Source organism: Patiria miniata, unplaced genomic scaffold (genome assembly GCF_015706575.1).
Source record: "Patiria miniata isolate m_02_andy unplaced genomic scaffold, ASM1570657v1 HiC_scaffold_22, whole genome shotgun sequence".
NCBI classification, from domain to species: domain Eukaryota; kingdom Metazoa; phylum Echinodermata; class Asteroidea; order Valvatida; family Asterinidae; genus Patiria; species Patiria miniata.
Window position 1 is genome coordinate 1,579,092 of NW_024037061.1, and position 19,656 is coordinate 1,598,747.

A 19,656-nucleotide genomic window follows, 5' to 3' on the forward strand; every position below is an offset into this window, starting at 1 on the left:
TTATCAACTTTAAAAAAGAGAAAGTTCATTCATTTGATTGTCAACCAATGAATATCATTTCAGAGACACAGTGGTGTTACTTGGGGTAGTGTTGGACTACCTTCTTCTGTGTGATGTGAGTTCAGTGAAGAAATCCATGACGTTGCTACTGACCGCCATGATGGATGCGTGCAAGAAAGACACACCACTCAACCTCCAGTAAGTGGCTGTATTTAAGTCTGTCCCAGAAGGCCAGCCTGGGCCAAGTTCGGGCAAGGACCATTAGTCGACTAGTGGTTGATTTGTGACGCACCTTACGCCTGCGCACTGATAGCAACGTGCGAACGTCTCTAGTCAAACGCTGGTCAAAATGTCATCGCAAACTTCTGGATCCTGGCTCTCTGCTAGCGTTATGAATGCGCGCGGCTATTGGTTACCAGCGAAGCAACCAACCCCAGTAGGCTGGTTCCAAATAGTCGACTAGCGTAGTCAACCACCGTCGAGTAGACAGAGTTCGGGCAAACGTTAGTTAACCATTGGTCAACTGTAGTCCTTACGCGAACTTGGCCCCAGTGTCCTCTTTGTGACCATCCGACCGACTCCCCTTCCTTCCGACTCCTGGGGTTTCCTTCCCACCTCTAAGAACTGTAATTTCTTCTCATTGTCTCTTCTGTACAGCTTTCTTCAGGCTTGCGGTCTATAGTGCCTTGGGCACTTTTTATGAATCTTTTGTTTCATTACCAGAAATAATTAATAATAATAATAATTATGAGTTTCTAAGGCCAAAAAAAAAAGTCTCTGGTTTCTGGTATGGAGCTTGCCCAAAAAGTGGTGCGGCGACGCGGCTTTTTTTTTTTTTTTTTTTTTTTACCTGATTTTTTTGCTTCAAATGTCGGCTGATGACTGCAAATGATGCCCGACTAAACTTAGTGCAAATATATGGGAGTCCAGAGAGGCCACATAAAGCTTATTCTCAACCATAACCCAATCTAAAAACACGTTAAAATTGTGCAGCAGCAGGATTCCAGTCAAACCAGTGAGTTTGGCGGTTTTGAGACATCATCTTTTATTGAAAAAAAACTTTTTCATTTTGCCGACGCGCATGGCTACGGCGACGCGCGCGCATACCAGAAACCGGAGACTTTTTTTTTTTGGCCTAATGGATTAATTTGACAATATTTCAGAAAATCAAGTAATTTTCCATCATTGCTTTTTCAGGACCCAATTGCTGAGTGTCCTTCGAGGCTTTCTCTCCAAACATTTGAGAGTGCATCAAGCGGCCGCCCTACGTAGCCTGGAGACAGTGGCTGTGCAGCATCCTGCACTCATAACAGCTCTGATAAGTGACTGTTCCAGGCTAGTTTCGGCATGTGAACACAAGCGAGGGGTCGGGGCTGATAGCACACTAAGGTAAGATTTTGGTGAGTCAGTAAAGTCTGGCAAAAGCATATATGGCTCATGTTTCCTTGGCATGAAATGACTGAGAATATTTCTACTCCCCCTGGATGGGATGCCAGTCCATCGCAGGTTACTCCCCAGCTAATGCCGGTACCCATTTATACTCCTGGGTGGAGAGAGGCAAGTGGGGATGAAGTGGCTTGCCCAAGGACATAACATATTACCAGCAGCTGGATTCAAACCCCTGACCCTCCGATAGTGAGTCAGCTGATGCTGGTAACCACTTACAGATATTCGGAGATGATGAGAGGCAAGTGGGGGTAAAGTGGCTTGCCCAAGGACACAACATATGCCCAGCAGCTGGATTTGAACCCCTGACCCTCTGATCACGAGTCACGAATGCTAACCACTTAGCCACACTCCCCTTTAATTGTTTTGGAATGACCCCCAAACAAGTTTAATTGATTAAACAGGTTACTCACCAGCTATCAAAATTGAAGCATTCATATTATTATCTAAATAATTGATTTTCTTTCTTCTATTTTAGGCAAGCCTACTGCAATGTTCTGAGTCATCTCGGAGAGGCTGGGGAAGCAGTCATCACAAGGATAAAAAACGGAGAGAAACTTCTACAAAATTGAAAACATCGTCTTGTGCATGCAGCTAAGGGTATGGATTTTTTAGGGGTTAACCAGTCTGCGCCAGGGTTATTTTGACATTGACCGGACCAAGGCGCGAGATAGTTTTCACGAACCTCGATGCCAGACGGGTTCAGGCCGTCATCTGTGGGTAGCACACCCTGATATTTCCAGCCTCGCTTGTTGCGTGTTTATTCGTCATCCGTTCTGAACACCGCAAAATCTTTGCGTGTATACACGTCATCCGATGTGAACTGGTTGTCATATCCAGCATCTTGCTAAAGCGCTTGTTGGGATTCCATGCAGTCCCAAAAAATTAGAATGTGCTGGTTTCAATGGTTCGGTTTTGTGTACCAAGAGGTAGAACGATAAAGCGCTGAGCTACGAAAACACCACACAATAAATCTTTCATATATTTGTATACATTTATATGATTCTGCATGATTTTCTGCTCATTCGGTTTACTATCCGCTCTGTTCACAAGTACCCCCTCACTGGCAAAGAAAGTACAGTTGGGGGTGACCAACCGACGCCATCTTGCCTGACTGCAATTTTGCCGCGACGCGTGGCCAGCACTAGCACTGCGTTTACATAGTACAACTTTGAATCCATGTGTGTCACACACAAGGAACGGTACGCGTCAACCAGCAAAATGTCCCGCCCATGGGACGTCGTTGCTAGGTAAAAGGGCGCCCTCTTTCGTTGGCGCACGGAGCCCATACCAGGCAGTCAACCACTTTTACCATAATTTGCACGTAATCTTACCCAAAGGCCATTTGAAGTCCAGTGTTTTTGAATGGTCATTTGTACATGTATTAAGTGAAGATGTATGTTACTTGAACAAGCATTTTTGCTTTCTTCGGTACAATAATAATTGCCAGCTGTATAACTATTTATACAATACAAAGGAGGCATGGACAACTTTGTGCTTCCAGCAATTTTCAGTTACGCCTTTCTTACACTTTCCTAATCAGACGATCTTTAATTAACGACACTGGTATATGGCCGGTTCTACAAATTAAATACCATTCTTTCAGAATTTTACATTTTGAAATAATACATAAACCTAAGTTTCTTTTTTGTGTTGATAAAAAACCTCTTCCATAATTTCACAAGTACCAGAACTCTTAGTTGATTGCTGGTGGAACACGAAGGTGTATTAAAGGGAAGGATGTCACAAAGAGAGCGCATAATTATAAGCATCGCTCACACTTTATGAAATGACCTCCAAATGAACTTTTTGTCTCGGATAAAAATCTTCATTAATTGTTCAGACCATTGGGGTCTGTAACCAAAGGTTAAAAAAATATGCCATACAAATTGATACTGTTCAAAGTATACTACACATCATGCAGACAAAATTGTTTATAACAAAAATATAACTTTGATGAGTTTGGTTCAATAAAACAGTCACAGCAGATTCTGATGTGTGACCAGAAAAAATCACTGCAGTGTTAAGCCATGCTGTTGGTATTGAAACTCTTAAAGGGAATGTACATCATTGGCTTTTGCTGTAATTTTCAGAAATGAACTATTTGAGGGGTAAGTATAATAGATCAAATATTGTTACACTGACATTGAAATTTTGTGTTCGAAAATGCTGGAAAAACCAAGAAAAACAAAAATGTTCAAGTAGTCTGGTTCCCTGACTCCACTTATGATAAATGGATCAATTTATAGATGCCGAAAAATTGTAAGGTAAGGGAACCAGTTTAGCTGGCCTGCACCCGTTCATTAACATGTAACGAATAGCAAGGTAAATTTGGAGCAGTAGTTGAAAAATAGTTAGGTTTTTCCAACGGTGGTCGGCCGACCACCGTTGGAAATGTATACAAAAATACCATTTTCTTGAAAATGACTTCACACCAGGTGCCGTAATTTTACAGGATGCTTTAAAGCTGTAATTTACTAACATCCTAGTAAGGTATTTTGTAAAAACTTGGTAGTTTTATTTGTCGATGTTTACAAATGTTGTATATTCCCTTTAACAATCTCTCGAGCTTTGTTGTTCCTGTATGCTGAGCATCCATCACTGGTACTCGTCAGATAAACAAGGCTTTCCTATGGACTCGGCGCAGGGACTGTAGTTGGTGCCCTGCGGTCTATTCATAAGAACCACAGTGCACATGTAAACTGAACGGAAAACACTCATGTTTAGCTAAGAGCCTACAATCGTTTACAGTTATTTAGCATTAACTATTCCAAGTGGGTGACAATCTGCATTGAAATCGGAGGGGCCATTCCTGAGATCCTTAAGGGGATGGATTGCGCCATCAGTTGTCAGAGGCCCCCAAAATTGATGTTTTTGGGATAACACTTCCGACGAAGATTGTGCTTAAACGTGCCACCTGATAGCTTGGCAACAGAAAGAATGGAATTCAGCACCCTCGAATTGACAAAGAACAAGCATTTTTAAATTGCCACCAGAAATCTTGAACGGACTTCATTTTCTAGGTGAGATAGGATTTCTGGCCCACAGTCTATGTGCTCAGTTTCCACTGAATAAATGTTTTTCATTCTCGGCCTAATGATGCTGTGTTCACACTCCGTTGTCCTATGGTCCGATGGTAAATGTGTTCGACCCGTGCGCCATGGTACGTGGGTGTGAACTCTGATGGGAACATGGTGGTTGTGTCCTTGGGCAAGGCATTTTATTACAATCGCCTCTCTTCAACCAGGAGTATAAATGGTACCTGCAAGGGTAGACACCAGATTTTGTTGATGTCGACTGCAGAAACGTGGTCTCGTGGCCTGATGATGTGAACAGGGGTAATAATTGTGAAGCGCTTTAAGATATACCCGTGGTGGAAAGCGCTTTATAAGCACAGTATTGTTATTATTTCTACTCAGTCAACGACAGCTGGAGGGCGTCGTGAAGTGGAGCCACTTTTTTAGAGAAAGTTCAAACTGACAGAGTCTTCATCAGTCCCACAAAATTTATCATTGGGGTTTGTCTTTCGTCACGTCGGCCATCTTCAGTATATTCCTGGCTTGAAGAACGAGGGGCATGTCGATCATGCTGTCCCGAAAAGTGAAGGCTCCCTTTAAAGATAAAAAAGGAAAATAACAAAAATAGGCATAAGGTTTTGAATACAAAAAGAAAATTTGGTTTGTCTACATTTCTCACAGTGCTTGTGACCAACTTGACCATGGTCACCTGACCAAACGTCATGACCTCATTGGTCACTTTATATTTGATTGACAAGCAGGAAGAGTCCATCGCCATGGGCCATAAGCCCCGCCCACCTTTAGGTTGTGTACACTTCTCACAGTGCTTGTGACCAACTTGACCATGCTACACTGGTCACCTGACCAAAGTTGATTGGTCAGTGCGCACTGCTTGATTGACATGCAGGGCCGAAATGTAAAATCAGTAAAACAATTTGTAGCAATGACACGTCAATTTAGGGGTGTGATACCTCAGCTTTAAAGCTGATTTCAGCTTTTTTTTTGTTTTAGATTTCAGCTTTTTTTCCTCACTTGTTGTGTACAATAGTATAGGAAATTTCCAAGTTCAGCTTTTTTACTCCTTTTTCAGCTATTTTTGTCAGTGGTCACTCACACCCCTGCAATTACAAATGTATGCACACCCCTTTTTGCCAAGTAGTTTTGCCCTTACCTTCCCCGAGTGCTGGTGCTCTTCAAAGGCTTCAATGAGGGCTTTGGCCCATTCCATTCTCTCAGGGGAGGGACTGAACGCTTTCTGTACAATTGGGATTTGATTCGGGTGGATCACTTGCTTGCCTGTTGATGTGACAAAAAACAAAACAAAAATTTGAAATAACCCAAGCAGACCTCAACTTCAGAACAAAAGCATATATCTTATCACTATATTAACTTTTCAGCAATCCATGTGATTTGAAATTTGACTACTTTTTTTCCCACAACATAAAATGGTGAAATGTTTCAAAAACATGTCTTCAAAAGATCACAAAACTTTGTATTCATTATTTACAGTGCTCTCAATATTAACTGCCGTTTTCAGCACAAAAAAAATGTTGAAGCTTGCTATCAGAACTGACTTATTCTGTTGGTCGCTATTTTGACATGTTTTTATTTCATTCTGACCTGTGAATCCCATGCGAGCTCCTTCCAATGACTGCTTTTCTAAGGAATCCAAATCTGCGGCAAAACAACGCAAAATGTATTAATGAAATACACTACATTTTGTACATAGCCTGCTTAATTTCATGAGATTTAGATAAAGGGACATTACTAATAATAATCGGCATTTAAGAACGCTCTTATTAGTAAACTAAATCACAGCGCTTACAGTATTATTATTACCCCTGATCATTGGGCCAATTAAACATTCCAAATACCATCTCAGCTCCCTGGGGAGTATACAGCTCGATGCTGCCTGTTAGGCGCAAGCAAGCTTATTCAATCACAATAACCATCTCTGCCCTCACAGGTACCCATTTACTCCTGGGTGGAGAGAAGCAATGAGTGACAAAGTGCCTTGCTCAAGGGCACACGCACCATGACCCCAGCTGGACATTGTAGATATACACTGAACTTTGTTATTAGTAAGCATATAGACGTGTTACTTTTATCAGAAGACAAGGCAGAACTGGCCAAGTTTGTCTTAGGGCGCAAAATTCTATTCCATTGATTTACAATGGCTATTTGCTGGAAGTTTTTTCATGCCGGCTTGTGGTCTACACAATAGGCTTGATTTATCCTATTCATTGGTTTTACTGAGTAATCCTATACAATAGCACTGCCCGACTCTCTTTACCAGTCTACAGGCAATCTAAGAGTCATTCATGCCCCATGTCCATACTCTCACAATTGTGATCACGATCCGTACCTTTGTAGTCTATATGGACCAGATCAATAGCTTGCAGTCTGTATGCTTTGGCAATGGTGACGACCTTCTGTCTAGCGTACAACAGCTCGGTTGCTTCTGGTGTTCTGGTAGCTCCTAGAGGAGTGTTGTAAAAAAAAAAGAAGAGAAATTAGCTTCCTTGTTTAAACAAGACAGACAAGCCTCGTAAGGCTAGCACCAGAGTGCACAAAATGCTGTTAATTAATCATTAAGAATGGTTATTCACTGAAAGTCTTTTTATGCATTTTGAGGGATATCCTGTGCATAATTTGTTACTGCGTGGAGTAGACCTACCTATGTCAGCGCAAAAGTCATCCGATCCAAAAACCACCCCTTCTAGTGTGAAGAATGGAGTTGTCCGTGATAACCTTTGACCTTCCTCACATATGTTGGCCAGTCTCAGCAGACCGAGGGCGCTCTCCACAAAGATGACCAGCTTGAAGGGGGATGAGGGCGGGTTGGGGCCGAAGTGGGCGCTGAGCTTGTCCGCAAGCTAAAATGTACAAATATTGAAATGCCAAATCTAACTATTGTGTATCTTAAATCCCATTTGATCAGTGGTAAACAGATAGGAGCATGCAGAGGCAGGCCCCCCCCCCCATGTCGAGGCCTGTTGCCCCTCCCCCTCCCATGTACCCCTGCTCAGAGCTTTGGAAAGACAAAATTAAGCTTTTGCTGGCCCCAGAGGGCAAGCGTACACTCTTTTTGTAACCTATCTCACTAACTGACCGACTTTTACTTGTGAATTAGACTTGGTTAAGGCGCACAGCACACCACACCACGACAAACAACCACAAGTGCATGTGCGTCGTGTCAACGCCTTCGTGCACTCATTAACAGCTTCGCCGAATTAAAAGGGAACCACTAACAGAAATTTCCAAAACGTTGGAAGCATTTTTTTTCAAAATGACAGCATGCCAGAAAGAATAATTTCACAGGGATTTAGTACCATTATCAATTCTAAACCAAGTATGCTTTTCAACAATAATTTCGTCAGTTACTTTTTTGATAGCTGCAAATGATGGACTCTACCATTAACTATCAAGACTAGGCAGACCCACTAAAGCTGTCTAAGAAGTCTAGGTAGTCATCTGAGTCAAAGATGTGGGGCTAGGTAAGACTTAACCTAAGTCTAATTCACAAGTAACAGTCCGTCAGTGAGATAGGTATAGACAAGACTGTAAGCTGCCCTCTGGGGCCAGCAATAATCGTCTTGACCTACCCACTGTAAGTGGCTCACTGACTCCACCTTGGGTATCATGAGGGTATCGGGCAGCCTCTCCGCCTGCAACACCTCCTTCAAGTCGTCCTCAGCCAGCCCGCTGTCGACAGCGTTGATGCGGACGGCCAAATCCCCAACAGTCGGCAGGTGTAGCGAACCGAGGGTCTTTCTGATCGTTTCTCTTGCAACGTCCTGCCAAGTGTCCAAGGAATATTTCAATTGCATTTGGACTAAATTACAAGCACTTTAGAACACTATCACGTAATTAAGGGTTGAGATTGATAATTTTGAAAACAAAAACAGGAACAGTTTTCTTATCCCCCTACACCCCCCCCCCCCCCCCAGATAAACCAATAGATTGTGTGAAATTAAATAAAACGGAGCCCATTAGCAAACAAGAGGATTCAATTTAAGCAAACTTATGGCCCCCCCCCCCTTGATTCTAGGGAAGTCAATCAACCTAATTCCTTTCAACTTGTAATTGATTTTTCATCTACGACTTCACCATAACATTTCACAGTGGGCCTACTTTGTGTACCCTAAAATTGAGGTTAAATTCACTCCCAGATTCTTTCCTAGTCCGAGTAACTTTGACCGTAAGTAACCTTCAGTACAACCATCTTAATCATCAATGTCTACTTGTGCCTCATCAGGTGGCGTATCTAGTAATTTGGAGGCCGTTTCGAGGGTGAAATCTGATGTTTTTGTTGGGCAATGTTGGGTTTTTGGGTCAATGACAGAATTGTGTTCTCGACATATATGGATTAGCTTGGATCCTGTATCGCCAGACCATGTCCGAATGTTAAAAAGGCGATAAGTTGGGTCCAAGTTACTCGGACTTATTCTTTCCATACTTTCCTATTGGCTGCCACACCGTCCTCGCAATCCATGACAGCACAGTCCACCGTCAAACCAGAGAGTTTGGCAAGTTTGCGTTCATCGCTTCCGGGAACGTACAAAACTGCTCTCCTCGGAGTAACACCCTGACCCTCCTGAGGTCTCATAGATGGGCCGGCCATCAGGCCTCTCGTCTGGGTAGAGGCAGTGGCCAGTCGGCTAAGTTGGTGATGGTATGCCTGCCGGCAACAGACTCTTCTGATGATGTTCAGCATTGAGGTTACCATGGTTACCAGGCTCCAAACTGTGAGGTCGACCAGTACCACTGCATGTGAAGTTTCACAACTAAAATAAATTGAGTGTTAACAAAAAAATGTTGAAATCTTGTTGTAGGGTAGGCCTAACTAAAGTTCACAAAGTAACTTTTTTTGAAAATGAAACAATTTTCTAAAAAGTGACAAAACACAAGTTCACACTCAACCATGTCAACTAAAATGATTGGAAAACAAGTAAAGAAGGTTTTCTGAGCATTTGCAACTGAATAATATATCTTCTAAATAGAATGATTCAGTGACTTTTGTCGACATGTCAATGATGGTAATTGGTAGAATTAATTGAGTTTGTTGTTGGTAGGTTTTCCTGAAAATGAACTTAAAAGAACTTACGGTAACAATGTGGTACAAGTAATACATTAGTATGCTGTGATGCTTTTACTGTAACATTTTTTTTAATAAGAAATATCAAAATTTTCACGAAATAGCGTCAACGGCAAAAACGACGTCAAAGAAAAACATTAGCCTAGTCGCCATTAATACAACAAAAAAAGTCCCTACAACAGAACGAAAGTGCATGGATCATCGTACTGAAGTATAAAGTAAATAGATTTCCATGAACACTGATAAAAATTCAGTTTAAATAGAGAATTCTACTTACTTGCGAGTCACCGTCTGACCTACTCCTAGAACTATGAGGCTCCACGTAGTGGAGCCTCATAGGTTCAGAAGCCCGCAAAATTGTTGTCAGCACAAAACACTAATTAAGTACAAAAACGTCCATCCCAAGCAGGCCGTTTTCCACAGAACCGCTGCACAGTTTGCCCCTAAACTCCATACAATACCTCATGACATACTCACGTTATGTGCACCCAACAAACATCGGTGGATTCTGTCTGTTTTTCGGCAAAAATGATGAAAAATATGCCCTTTCTGCACTGAGCCAACCTAACACTTGAAACGAGCACGCGTGCAGAATGATCGCAGTTATTTTCGGTTCGATCGCTCGGAGCGCGCCGCGGGGGGTATGGTGTAGGAGCGGAACGATAGTATGCACATGCGTACAAGTGCAAGTACGTACCCCCCGCGGCGCGCTCCGAGCGATCGAACCGAAAATAACTGCGATCATTCTGCACGCGTGCTCGTTTCAAGTGTTAGGTTGGCTCAGTGCGGAAAGGGCATATTTTTCATCATTTTTGCCGAAAAACAGACAGAATCCACCGATGTTTGTTGGGTGCACATAACGTGAGTATGTCATGAGGTATTGTATGGAGTTTAGGGGCAAACTGTGCAGCGGTTCTGTGGAAAACGGCCTGCTTGGGATGGACGTTTTTGTACTTAATTAGTGTTTTGTGCTGACAACAATTTTGCGGGCTTCTGAACCTATGAGGCTCCACTACGTGGAGCCTCATAGTTCTAGGAGTACGTCTGACCTAGGCCTAGGCGCACTAGCAGACGACACCGCGCACGGAGGCGTGTAACAACGCTGGTGGCGCTCTTCACAAATAACGGTGTCAAGTATATCCTCGTTCTTTTTGTATCTTGCAGTACGCGCTCACAAGTATATACTATGGGGAAACAAATTCAAAATAAAGTTCGCCCTGGGAACAGGTTGTGCCGATTTCTAAATCTCCCATCATGCACTGCGAAATCCCAAATCCCATTTTTGTTTTTGTTGGGAAGTGGGAATCATTATTCGTTTTCCTATTTCCTGTCGAATAAGGATATGAGAATCGATATTTGGTTTTCCGTTTTCCTGTCGACTGGGGAAATGGGAATCGTTATTCGGTTTTCCGATTTCCTGTCGATTGGGGAAATGAGAATTGTTATTCGTTGTCCGTTTTGCTGTCGAGAATGGAAATGGGAATTGTTTTCCGTGGTTTTTGTTGCCAAAAAAAACGAAAGTAATTTCTATTTCTTTTTTAGTTTTTGTTGTCCAATGACGAAAATGACTTTTGTGTCTCTTTTAGCTTTTAGCTGTCCAAAAAAGGAAAGGTATTGTGTTGTTTTTACAGGTTTTTGTCATGATAAAAAGTCTTCACGGTGATGTCTGTGGTCCGGTCGTGACCGCTTTTTGTGTAGAGCGCCCTCTTTTGACACAAATTTAATAGGGGTTGTATTTTCGAATTTAAAGGGAATATACAACATTTGCAAACATCGAAAAAAAAAACTACCAAGTTTTTTCGAAATACCTTAATAGGATGTTGGTAAATGACAGCCTGAAGCATCCTGTAAAATTATGGCACCTGGTATACTGTCATTTTCAAGAAAAGTGGTATTTTTGTATCAATTTCCAACGCTGATCGGCCGATCAGCGTTGGAAACAACTGGCTTTTTTTTTCAAATACTGGCCCCAATTGACCATTGCACTTGTTTGCAATCGAGTACAAACCTATGAACGGGTACGAGCCAGCTAGACTGGTTCCCTGACCTTACAATTCCCCAATGTATGTAAACTGCTCTGTTTCTTCTTATATGGAGTCAGGGAACCAGACTACAGGAAAATGATCGTTTTTCTTGGTTTTTATAGCATTTTCGAACCCAAAACCTCCAAAAAGTCAGTGCAACTATATTTGCTTTATATTTCCAACCCCCCAATTCCATCCATTTCTGAAAATTACAGCAAAAGCAAATGATGTATATTCCCTTTAACGTGCACAACATTATTTGGATTATATTATTTTTATTGTTTGACGATTTCTCTTTATATTCAGCAGATTGGTGTTATTTATCACGACCAATTAACAGACGACTTAACCGGTTTGTCTTGAGTTATCGTCCGGAAAAGGAGCGGGATGTTTTTGTGCCATGATTTATTTTTTTCACAAAAAAGGCCCTCTTTTTTATGTTGGCAAATGTTTATTTATTTTTAATGACCATTATTTGTGAAGAGCGCCCTCTTTTTGCACTTGAACTGTTTTTCTTTCGATTATCACTGAACTGCCTCTTTGAACGAACAACAGAGGTCAGTATAACAACTGGGGACATTTCCTAAGTTATTGGCCGCCCAAGTGTGCATATTATTCTCTCATGGATGAAATTTGACTTTTCTTGGATTTGCATAATTAGTTTTTCTCGAGTTAACGTCGAGATAAATGCAAATAGTTTTGCTCCGCCGTTACTATACTTATTGCGGTAGCGCAGCGCCCTCAATCGACAAAAAATCGACAATCTACTTTGGACCAATGGGAATCTTTCCTTTTCTGGCCTAGAGTAAATCATCCAATCACAATCAGCTCAAGAATAATCCGAGCTGATTGATGCTGTCCCTGTTCTGCTAAAAATGGGAAACACTCAAATTCCTACACATGCACGTTATTTTAGCGAGATAATTTTTATTCAGTGCCTTCTTGAGACTTTTCTTAAAACGTGGAATGTATTTTTCATCAGGCCCATTTTAACTTACAGGAATTATTTTCCCCCACCCAAAAGCAGAAAATATTATGCATATAGGTATTTTGTGAGTTTATGGGCTGAGACTTACTTTTTTAAGGTTTGTTCCAGCTAGGGTTTGAAAGATCTTTTAATTAACCCTCCGCTGAATTGCTGAGAGATGCGAATTATGTACCAAATTACATAATTGGCATTTTTCTCAGCAACCCAATGTGCTGTTTTCATCAATTATTGAAAGAAAAACTCTCAGCTTTAATCTGTTATCTCTAAAACGTAAAAATTCACAGATTACGTTTTTGAAAAAAGGCAAATGTTTCACGGTTGCATTTGGGGGGGGGGGGGGGGCGGTGTCACCCCCATACGCATAGAGTGTTTATGAAATAAATCGAATAAAAACATTGGCAAAGGTACTGATTCGGAGAAACAGATGGAGGCAGGTCGTGATATTTTTAGGAGCTGGGTCATTAGAATGGCGACAACAGAAACCCTTCCGATCCAGGGCAACGGCAGGTTTCATTAATTAAGCAAAACTATAATGGGTATTGATTTCGACAAATGCAGTAGGAATGCCTGGAGCTATATAGCAATACCTGCGCGAACATAATAATAGTACGGATAATCAGCAATACGGGGTCATGAATTTCGTTTTTGCTGCGCTGGCAGAGATAATTCCTTGCAGAAATTAGTAAGTGTATTTTTATGCGAGCCAAGAGTTCCAGAACGCCGTACCAAGTTCGCGTGTGATGCTATCTTATTGATATCATTATCTTCATAATATTGTTGGCGAATTCCTGCATGTTTGTGATACTGTTGTACAACTGACTGCACGCTATGGCGAAAGCTGCCGGAGCACACGCTGTGCAGTACACACTTGAAGCAGTGCAGTATTTGGTGAACGGTAACGCCAGATCGCCTGTCAGGTAGTTATGATTTGTGTAGGTGTCTTAACTAGTGATGCTATGAATAATATAGTACTATTCGATTGTGGTTGCAGGATATATATATATACCGGTGATGTGATGATAAAAAAACATAATAATATTCGTAATACTGCAAAAACTATGTGTATACTAGTCATGATGTGAATAATATAGTACTATTCGATGGTGGTTGCAGGATTAAGGGCATGTAGCCTAGACGTATTGGTATGGTGATGTGATGGTAAAAAAAATATATAATAATAATCGTAATACTGTAAAACTACCTTGCAAATTTAACACCCAGGGTATCTATATGATTATGTGTATACTAGTGATGATATGAATAATATAGTACTATTCGATGTTGGTTGCAGGATTATAAGGGCATGATGTAGGGTTTAAGAGGGTCGAGTATTTTGTTTTTCAAAAAGGGAAGGGGATTAAGTATCTAGTGATTAAGTATCTAGTGTTCCATGTAGTCCTAAAAGATTGTGTACTGCAGGTCTGAAACTATCTAGGTCAGTAGATATCTTATAGGACATTATTATAGGTACCTGTAGGAGATGACGAAAAACCTATAACGATCCTATAGGATTCCTCATCACCGGTTATATACGAGTGGCGGCTTTGGCTATGATGGTGCAATGATGATGGTGATTCGAAGATGGTGGTGATTATGAATGATGGTGATGCGTGATTGTGATGACAGATTTGTGGTGATAATTAATCATAATAATGGTGGTGACGATTATTTTGAAAAATGACGACAGACGGAAAACAAAGATGCATCCAATGCTTGGGGGCTGAAAAAGAATGCGCAACCTTTTGATCACGAAACACCATTTCGTCTGTAGCATTCTTTATTAAAAAAAAAATTGATATTTAATCAAAGTAAGCTTTTTGATTAATAATAATGTTATACTTTTTGAAATCAATCCCGCCTTTAGAAAATAAGTCGACAACGAGAGCACGACATTAATTAATTATTACAACCTATTTATGAGATTCATATGCACACGTCTGCCCATGTATGCATACTGCATTACTAGAGATTCGTGGAAACTCGTGCCCGAAATTATCCCACGGGATATCATTTACTTGCGTCACGAAGTAATATTGATTCAGGTATAGGGTCGATATTGAAGTCTCCCATTCAGATGCAAATCGTGTGTATTCATTTATCGGAGGTCGGATGAAAATTACTCTGGGATCTTAAGCTGGTAAAATTAATCATTGTGAATTTCCCGAGTGAACAATAAATTTGATTTATTAAAGGTAAATTTGCTAGATATCCTGATGGTTTTGTGTTTTATTATTCCTATTAAGTAAGCTAGGGCGAATACAGATTTAGCTCAAGGGGGGCGGGGATAGCTGTCATGGGGGAGGGGTGTTGGAAGATACACGCTATTTATTCTCTTATTTTCCTTTTTTGTGCGGACCAAGGGCTCAACAAATTTGTATCATGCAATATTTGCATCATGAATTTGACTTGTGTGGGTTCTTCCATATGAACAAAATTATTCGAGTTGAAGAAATAGCGCCCTCAAGAAGAATTGGCATAGAGCAGAAAAGATCATCGGCGAATGGTGGCTTCAAAATTGATAAAAACGAGGCCGTCGGGTTTTAAAAAAATATATATTTCCCCCTTTTTCCTTTTATTTTATTACAGTGCAATAAAATGTGGGTGGGGCCGGGGGATGGCCAATTCTCCATAACACCGACCACATTTTCTCTATTTCTTTTCTTCAGTAAAATTACTATTTGTTTTGTTTTTTTGGATTTTGTTTTACTTCTGGCCATGCTATAGACAACAAACAATTAATAGACACTATTCCTGCATTTTAATTAAGGGGGAGGGGCGATATTTGGTCAACTGAGGTGACACCCCTTTGAACTTTAGAAGCAGACGAGACAAAAAAAAATCTCAGTCACGTGATCCGCCAACATCGCCCTAGAGGCAGCCATCTTGGATCGATCCTGTCGAGTTGGCTGACGATCTATCGGAATTTTTGGGATACAATTTAGCGGTTGTCAGCCTAATTTGGGGGTTTTGACGGGCAGTTTTTCCGTGACTTTTCTTTCAGCATGTCGGGCCAGAGTGTTCTGGACCGGGTGACGGCGGCCAAGCACACAATCACCGGCTCGGACTTGGCCAAGTCGGTGTGCAAGGCGACAACCGCCGAAGTCATGGGGCCCAAGAAAAAGCATTTGGATTGTAAGTAACGCACAACTACATGAACTAACAACATGACTTTTGTAATAACATGTCATCATGTAAATGAAGTAAACTCACGATGATTTACAGAAACATTGTTGGTTAAAGTTCCTAAAATTGCATGTAGCCTACACTGTTATTTTAGCCAAGAAATACGCCCATTTTTGCTTTGTAAATTGTATTCTCGATCTCCCCAGCCATGTCGGCAAAAAAATTTGATGACGGAGGGTTTTTTTAGACATTGTTGAGAAGTTAAAATTCATGCAAAAACAAGCATGACAAGTGTCATGAATGGGATCAAAAACTTGGCGATCATGTAGTGTAGGGCCCCTTTTGTGTTTCGATCAAATTAGAATAAAGAATTTTTATTATTTCTAAAAAATGACATTGACATTGTCAACGTAAAGCAGACTTCTCTCAATGTTTTGACTTCTTTTTGGTAATGTTTGAACAGTTTCTTGGGGTAGAAATCACGATTTTCCTACGCGCTTTACAGGCTGGTTGGATCTGTGCAGCACGACTTGCGTGCTCACAGTACACACGGTTCATCGCGCGGTGATTGCCATCTTTATTTTCGTGTTGCGTTTTGTCGTTGTCATTATCATTTTATGACGGTCCTGTAGTGTAGGGCCCGGTTCCTATAAGGGAACAAAATCCACTTTAAAATAATTGGACCTACCATTTTTGGCGACATTCTCAATAAACAGGTATGTCATTGATAGAGGGCAGGGTTTTGATTTTTTGAGGGAAATTTGGGGCTAAAATGACGATGATTGTGAGCACACACGGCGCGCTGAATCGCAAGGCACAAACCGTGCAGGAAAATTGTGATTTCCACCCCAAGAATCTGTTCAAAACTGCAAAACGGGTGTCATTAGAATTGAGAAAAGCCTGCTTTTGATTGTAAAGGTGATTTTTGAGCAATAAAAACCATTTTTGACTCTTATTTGATCAAAACAAAACAGGAGCCTTAACGATCGCCCATTTTACCCCCATATTTCCCTCAAAAATTAATAACCCTGCCCTTTAACTACGACATACCTATAATTATGTTCTTAAAAGGAACCGGGCCCTACACATGAGTCAGCCCTACACACACTGTCATGACTGTTGTGAGTCATGACAGTAGTTTGTACTTTTCTCATATTTAAATTTTCGTAGTTGCTATCGTAATTTTTATCATTACGACAGCCTTAACGCAATTTTCATATAGGCCCTACATATAGTTGACTATCGTTTAATATAAAAATCGTTTAAAACACAATGTGAACGTTTATCAGATTAACTGCCCATCCAACCAGAGCGCTTCGGTAGCTTGATCGGTACGGAGTACATGAGCTCAATGAACTGGGGACTCCGGTTCGAACCCCTGCCGCGCTTTTTTTCTTAGGCCTATTGGTTTTTTGTTTAATTGATTTCTTAAGTTTCATGTTTTTAATCAAATTGTTGGTTTTATTGAAGTAGATTTCATTTTCTTCTTTGAAATCAGTGGTTTTGGGAGATATTTTAAAAAGGGAAATAAAGTCCGAGAACCATTTGGTTAATGGTTGATAGTCTTGTTCCAATACAACAGCCGAAGAGTGTGACGTTGAATATTAGGCCTATTAGTTTAGGTCAGGGAACCAGACCGTAATGACTGCAGATGAAATTCGCTTTATGGCTATTGTAACGATTGCCACAGTGTTAAAATATCCGCTCCGTTCACAAGTACCCCCTCACCGGCAAAGGAAGTACAGTTGGGGGTGTGCGGCCACTGCGTGTACATTGAACAAATCCCCTGGTGTACGCGCGTCACACACAAGGAATGGTGCGCGTCAACCAGCAAAATGTACCGCCCATGGGATGTCGTTGCTAGGTAAAAGGGCGCCCTCTTTTGGTAGCGCACAGAGCTCATAATGACAAGGACACTCATTTTTTTTGGGGGGGGGGGCTAGATTGTGCAGCGCCCTCTTTGATGCGAGTAGGCCTACATGTTAAAATGTATTAAATTACCACCGTTGTTTGTGAAGCACCTGTGGCCGAGTGAATAACTCATGTATCTCATGAGAGAGATCCCTATAAAAAAAACGCCAAGCCAGATCCGGCTAAATATCCATTGCCTACAAATTTGATTTACTTCGGGCCCATTCTCGCATGGTGGTCGGCTGGTTCATACAAGTGTGCACAACACATGTGGTATTCGATACTGGACCCCCAAAGAGGGAATTAGGGTTAACATAGGCCAATTAATAAACCCTTTCTTTACGACACTCTCCAAATACACTTCAATACTTAACAAATTTGTCTTTGTATAAAAAAGTCAATGGTCTGTATACAGAGAACAAGGGTTTTTAATATTGCACCAATAAACACTGCAGTTTGTACACAAATATATTTTACCCAATTTCAATTTGCAAGTTCACTTGACCTTAAACTTGGGTTTTGTGTGGACTGTTTATTTATGTAAATGACTCAGACCACAAACATGTTTATCAGTGGGAGTTGATTTGTTTAGGGCAGTGGGTGTGCTGTTGTGTGTACACTGATGCACTTCAGGACCTTTGGAACTCCTACATTGTGCAGTAATTGTGGTTTATGACACGTAAACCCTCAAGACTTTGCACTAGACAAGTTTAGTAACTCCATCAGTAGGCCTAGATATGAATTGACTGATAGTAAACATATTATTATCCCACACCTTTCAGTAGTGACTCATGGTGCCTCACACTTGTTACATCAATGTACTGTACATGTACATGTACACTCATAGCTCCATGGTACACTACATGTATACATGTACATGTACCTAGGTACATGCACATGTAGATAATAATAAGAGCACCGGAGTGTCAATCCAGAGGTCGCAGGTTCAAACCCCGCTCCAGTCAATTTCTTTGTTCAACTTTTTCAGAAAGATTTTTATAATGCACCTAGTCAGTTTGTGGTTTATTTAAAAACAGATTTATAATTAAATAAAGTGCAAAGCACTCGGGACCAGTTTAAAACAATTCAAGCTGTTGTTTTTTTTGTCTAAAATTGAAAATTTCAAAAATGAATATCGACATAAACATCTGTATAGTAAACATCTGTAATAATATCGACATAAACATCTGTATGTTTTTAGCCTTATTTTTTTTTGTATTTAAAAAGAGCTGGTCACACGCAGGCATGTATGTATGCATGTTACTATGTAGACATAAACACAGCATGCCTGTTCTTAATTATTGTGCACTTCTCATAAACATATTTGATATGGTGTGTATGTGGCCATGTAGTGTAATTTAATTATGCATAAGAGGTAGGGCCTACACGTGTACAAATCTGATTGTGCATAGTACCTGGTATGCACAAATGTATACGGTACATGCGGTACATACGTACATGTACATGAACATACGGTGCATTTGTGCCACATACGAGTACATGAAACACACATGTATGAAAATGACCAGCTTTGGTGTAAAATGTAAAACGTACTGTATTCAATCACAATACTCTCTAAATTCACATTTTCTTTTAATTTAATAATAGGCCTGTATGTACAATCAGACCCTTAGTACAAGGCATTGTGCACTAAAAATGAAGCATCGATCACTATCAATTGAAATTCAAGCATTAAAATGACCAGCTTTGGTGTAAAATGTAAAGCATACAGTTACAATTCAGTCTCCATTTTCACATTTTCTTTTAATTTAACAATAGGCCTGTACAATTTACAAACAGACCCTACAAGGCATTGCGCACTGAAAATGAAACAGCGATCACTATCAATTGAAATTCACGCATTAAATTCCTTTCTTGATCCTTTCCCTTTGAACAATTTCCCCTCTGTTGTATTTAAATTCGGAGAATGTGTTTACGTAGCTTTGCGATTCACAGATGCCAATTTATTCAGGAAATGCGTATTCCCAAGCGTTGTCTCGTAGCGCCGATTACGGATGAGTGGAAGTGCCTACGGTGTCGGGAGCCATC

At 40.8% G+C, this 19,656-nt stretch overlaps 3 protein-coding genes across 9 annotated transcripts in view; 2 read left to right on the forward strand and 1 right to left on the reverse strand.

Annotated features, from left to right (window-relative positions):
* The first annotated feature begins 67 nt into the window (after positions 1 to 67).
* LOC119730371 lies at positions 68 to 2,465 on the forward strand. Its single transcript, XM_038203235.1, has 3 exons — positions 68 to 198; positions 1,198 to 1,389; positions 1,925 to 2,465. Exons 1-3 carry the CDS (start codon positions 137 to 139, stop codon positions 2,016 to 2,018), a joined length of 348 nt encoding a protein of 115 aa, XP_038059163.1. The 5' UTR covers positions 68 to 136; the 3' UTR covers positions 2,019 to 2,465.
* Positions 2,466 to 4,844: 2,379 nt separating this feature from the next.
* Positions 4,845 to 9,861, reverse strand: LOC119730369 (citramalyl-CoA lyase, mitochondrial-like). The gene is made up of 8 exons (XM_038203233.1): positions 9,839 to 9,861; positions 8,923 to 9,250; positions 8,069 to 8,260; positions 7,141 to 7,339; positions 6,829 to 6,942; positions 6,084 to 6,137; positions 5,635 to 5,759; positions 4,845 to 5,057 (listed from the first exon to the last, which is right to left on the reverse strand). Exons 2-8 carry the CDS (start codon positions 9,190 to 9,192, stop codon positions 4,956 to 4,958), a joined length of 1,056 nt encoding a protein of 351 aa, XP_038059161.1. The 5' UTR covers positions 9,193 to 9,250; positions 9,839 to 9,861; the 3' UTR covers positions 4,845 to 4,955.
* Positions 9,862 to 15,410: 5,549 nt separating this feature from the next.
* The window catches only part of LOC119730368 (phosphatidylinositol-binding clathrin assembly protein LAP-like), a 50,890-nt gene continuing 46,644 nt past the window's right edge, over positions 15,411 to 19,656 (forward strand). For 4 of the 7 annotated variants that reach the window (XM_038203226.1, XM_038203227.1, XM_038203228.1 and 1 more), the window contains exon 1: positions 15,412 to 15,705. In XM_038203226.1, the coding sequence (XP_038059154.1) occupies positions 15,576 to 15,705 (130 nt within the window). In that variant the 5' untranslated portion in view covers positions 15,412 to 15,575. Of the gene's footprint in view, positions 15,706 to 19,656 lie in introns of all 7 variants that reach the window. The other 3 variants (XM_038203229.1, XM_038203231.1, XM_038203232.1) reach the window with 3 other exon arrangements.

Coding starts and splice junctions, on each gene's coding strand:
- LOC119730371 (XM_038203235.1), top strand. CDS start 137: ATGACGTTGCTACTGACCGCCATGATGGATGCGTGCAAGAAAGACACA. Junction 199..1,197: donor GACACACCACTCAACCTCCA/GTAAGTGGCTGT, acceptor TTGCTTTTTCAG/GACCCAATTGCTGAGTGTCC. Junction 1,390..1,924: donor GGGGCTGATAGCACACTAAG/GTAAGATTTTGG, acceptor CTTCTATTTTAG/GCAAGCCTACTGCAATGTTC.
- LOC119730369 (XM_038203233.1), bottom strand. CDS start 9,192: ATGGTAACCTCAATGCTGAACATCATCAGAAGAGTCTGTTGCCGGCAG. Junction 7,340..8,068: donor CAGTGAGCCACTTACAGTGG/GTAGGTCAAGAC, acceptor TGTACATTTTAG/CTTGCGGACAAGCTCAGCGC. Junction 5,760..6,083: donor AGCTCGCATGGGATTCACAG/GTCAGAATGAAA, acceptor TCACATCAACAG/GCAAGCAAGTGATCCACCCG.